This window comes from Dipodomys ordii, unplaced genomic scaffold, assembly GCF_000151885.1.
Source record: "Dipodomys ordii isolate 6190 unplaced genomic scaffold, Dord_2.0 Scaffold148, whole genome shotgun sequence".
Taxonomy (NCBI): Eukaryota; Metazoa; Chordata; class Mammalia; order Rodentia; family Heteromyidae; genus Dipodomys; species Dipodomys ordii.
The window spans coordinates 2,458,584-2,461,959 of NW_012267364.1; the positions used below are offsets into that span (position 1 = coordinate 2,458,584).

Genomic DNA, 3,376 nt, shown 5'->3' on the forward strand with positions numbered 1-3,376 from the left:
TCCAATCTCATTAGACATTCCCAAGCCATAGTAACACAGTGTGCCAAGACCAACAGCAGCCCCTCCAGCAACGAACCACCTTCCCATCTGGTCAACTGCAGAATATGGGAAGAAATGCAGGCAGGCCATGTAACATGTTGTAAGTGCTGCAGATAAGGCTTTCACAACATTCATGAGGGGACTGAATCATATAATTTTTTGTTTTTTAAACAGTCACATAGATGTCCTTCAAGTTAGGAGACCAGTAGTAAAGTGCACCCCTGAAATGAAAGCGTAATAAAAACAAAGGGGCTAGCTATACACGTGGCTTAAGTTGGTAGAGTGCTTGAGTTCACACCTTAGTACTATGAATAAAAGGAAAAGACCAGCTAGGAACCGTAGTGCATCCTCCTACATGGAAGGCTAAGATAGGAGGACTCTTGAGTGCTAGACCAGCCATGTTACTGAGACCTTGTCTACAAAAAGCAAAAATAAAATCAAACTAAACAAAAGAAAATGAAATCCCCGTAGTACAGAGGCTGAGACAGGAGGATTATAAGTTTGAGATCAGTCTGAGCTATCCAGTAAGACCTATCTCAAAAAAATGAGAAACAAAGTAGAAAATGAGTGCTCAATAGTCATTCCATCCTGTGTTTAAAGTGGTTATTAAGAAGCTTTAAGAGCAGCCAAAAGAGAAGAAAACTAAAGACAAACTGTAGTTTGTCAAGGGACTCAAGGGAGAAGTGCTTGTTTTAGAGAGTGGCAATTTAGCAACTCTATTTTGATAGAGGAAGGTAGATGCTTTACTAAGAAACATCTTACTCCCTTCAATCTATATTTGTTCACTGAGAATGTTAGTGTACTCATGATTTGTTCTGTACGATTGAACTAATCAGAAAGAAATATGCTGAGGGATACTGATTAAGGCTCTCCCCCACTTTAATATGCTGACCGTGTCCAAGACTACTAAGGAATAATGGTATTTAAAAATTAAGATTTCAGAAGATTACTAGTTTCTGAACTTGCAAAACTGAAATCTAAATGGAATCAGAAAGAGTTCATTAAGGTAAAGTCCTTATGAAAGGCCCTAATGGGCAGTTTGAGGAAGTTTCTCAGATGACTAGGATTACAATAATATTTATTTACATTTTAGTGATTTCTGAGCTGAGAAACACATAAACATTACATACTTGAATAGAGATTCTATACAACTTAAATGAATAGGCTATGACTTTTAGATTATGGCATATTAATCTCCTTTCCTCCTTCTCCCCCTAAAAATGGTGAAATCAAATCTGTAATTGAAAATTTGGGAACCTAGTGCAACTTTTTTTTAGGTAATCACCTTCCTGAGAACAGTAATGGGACCATTCTTTCCAGAAAATGGACAAATTATTAAGTTTTGCATATATTTGTAAGAGGCTGTTATAGGCCTCTTATAACATTTCCACAAACATCAATTTAAAATCTAATTACTGCCACTTACTTTTATATACTTTTTCCATTGATGGCTCGAATGCCGCTTCTTTGAGCTCTTGGGTGGTTTTCCCTCGGCGCATCCCAATTCTTGTCTTGGTGGCATATTCCTGATTATAAAAAAATGCAGTCAAAAAACACAGGCTACATTCTGTCATCTGGTGAATGGTCTTAAGCAAGTTCTCTCTCCTGAACAAGTCAGAGAAGCATGGTTGCTTCATGTTTTGTTTTAAACAGTGGGGCAGTTGATTAAAAAAAAGTCATTTCTTCCTAGCTACTTTATGTCCTTCTTAATTACTATATACTTAAAACATATACTCCTACTTATTGGAATGTTGAGGAGAAATCTGTTAGTTGGACATGGAGTTACAAGCTTATAATCCCAACACTGGGGAAGATGAGGCTAGCCTGGATAACACAGTAAAATTCTGACTCAAAGACAGTAATAGAAAAATGGCTTGCGGTAAAAAGAAAATGAGTTTTACTAGGCGCTGTTGACTCCTGAGATCTGAGGCCAGCCTGGGCAGGAAAGTTAGTGAGATACTCTTGTGGGTAGGGATGGGAGCGGGTAGACGGGGAGAGACCCAGGGAAGGGGTGACACTGTCCCAAAATAAATGTACTCTTTACTTATATAACTGTAACCTCTCTGTACATTACCTTTTTAATAGCAATTTGAAAAAGATAATTAACAAAAGCAACAACAAAAATTAAGCTACTGACCAAATGGTGCTAAGTGTGGGCTTTTAAGCAGCTGAGTATAGACTTATGCAGGGTCTTTTGTTATACCACTTAATTCTCAAGACCTTGCTATTTACTCTCAATTACAAGATCGGTAAATAAAGTTATAGAACCTTTTTTCTTTCATATGTGATAGAGGCAGAAATGAGCGTCATTATATTCTGCTAGGAACAAAAAACGGAGCTGGGTACCAGTGGTTCATGCCTATAATCCTAGTTACTTACAAGGTAACAATCTGAGGACTGAGGGTGAAAGACTTACCTCTCCCCTCTTGGTCCAATCTTTTTATGTATCTAAAGTTGGAATATGAAGGACTGATTCCCACCCTATTTTCCCAGGTATATAAAGACGTCAGGAAGCCAACAAAGATAGGCATAGAATGCCTGACACAGGCAAGGCAATCCAACCTGAGCCTGGCTGTAAACATTTCATTGTGGGCCTAGACTGCAAGGCTCTGATGTTGAGCTGTGAGGCTTGGAAAGGGTAAGTGGTTGGCAGACTGAGAACTGGACCCTGTGAAGGGCAAACTGCCTAGGCAAGACAAATATAGAGCTGTTTGAAAATTTAAAAAGTTTGAGACATTAGATAAGAAATACCTTATTCTCTGCCTTACCTCTGCAGTCACCCCCTCCCCTCACACTAAACTCAACTTGTCTCCTTACTCAGATTCCATAAAAGCCTAAACTCCAACCCCACCCCTCTGACACAGTTTCCAAGCTGCTGGAAGGCATGCCCCTCTTGTTCCTCAATGAACAGTTCTAGCCTATAGAAGATTGAGTCTGGCCTGTGTCCTTCCTTTCTCCTCCATTTTAACAGAGGGCAGGAAAATCCGTAAGACTCTGAACTTCTATTAACCACCAAAAAACTGGAAGTAGAGCTGTGACTTAAGTAGTAGAGCACTAGCCTTGAGCAAAAAAGCTCAAGGACAGCACCTAGGCCCTGAGTTCAAGCCCAAGGACAGGCAACAAATAAATACAACCCCACCTCCAAAAAACAAAACAAAAACCCATCCCAAACCCGAATTCCAAACCAGTTCTACAAAACCAGGAGCAGAGAGAAAAATAGACAATATAAACATATTTGTTTACCCTGCTGGGTGTTAAGAGCCATTGATTCTTTGTGATGGAATTCTTCACAACGGGGGAGGCCTTGGTGATAGCTGGGTGGAAAACCTTGGAAGGT

At 39.5% G+C, this 3,376-nt stretch overlaps 1 protein-coding gene across 1 annotated transcript in view; it reads right to left on the minus strand.

Moving 5' to 3' along the window:
• The window catches only part of Ghitm (growth hormone inducible transmembrane protein), a 16,272-nt gene that overhangs the window by 10,019 nt on the left and 2,877 nt on the right, over positions 1-3,376 (minus strand). Inside the window, exons 2-4 of the mRNA XM_013032068.1 lie at positions 3,283-3,374; positions 1,466-1,565; positions 3-95 (exon numbers count right to left, since the gene is read on the minus strand). Coding sequence (XP_012887522.1) covers positions 3-95; positions 1,466-1,565; positions 3,283-3,374 — 285 coding nt within the window. The remainder of the gene's footprint in view (positions 1-2; positions 96-1,465; positions 1,566-3,282; positions 3,375-3,376) is intronic.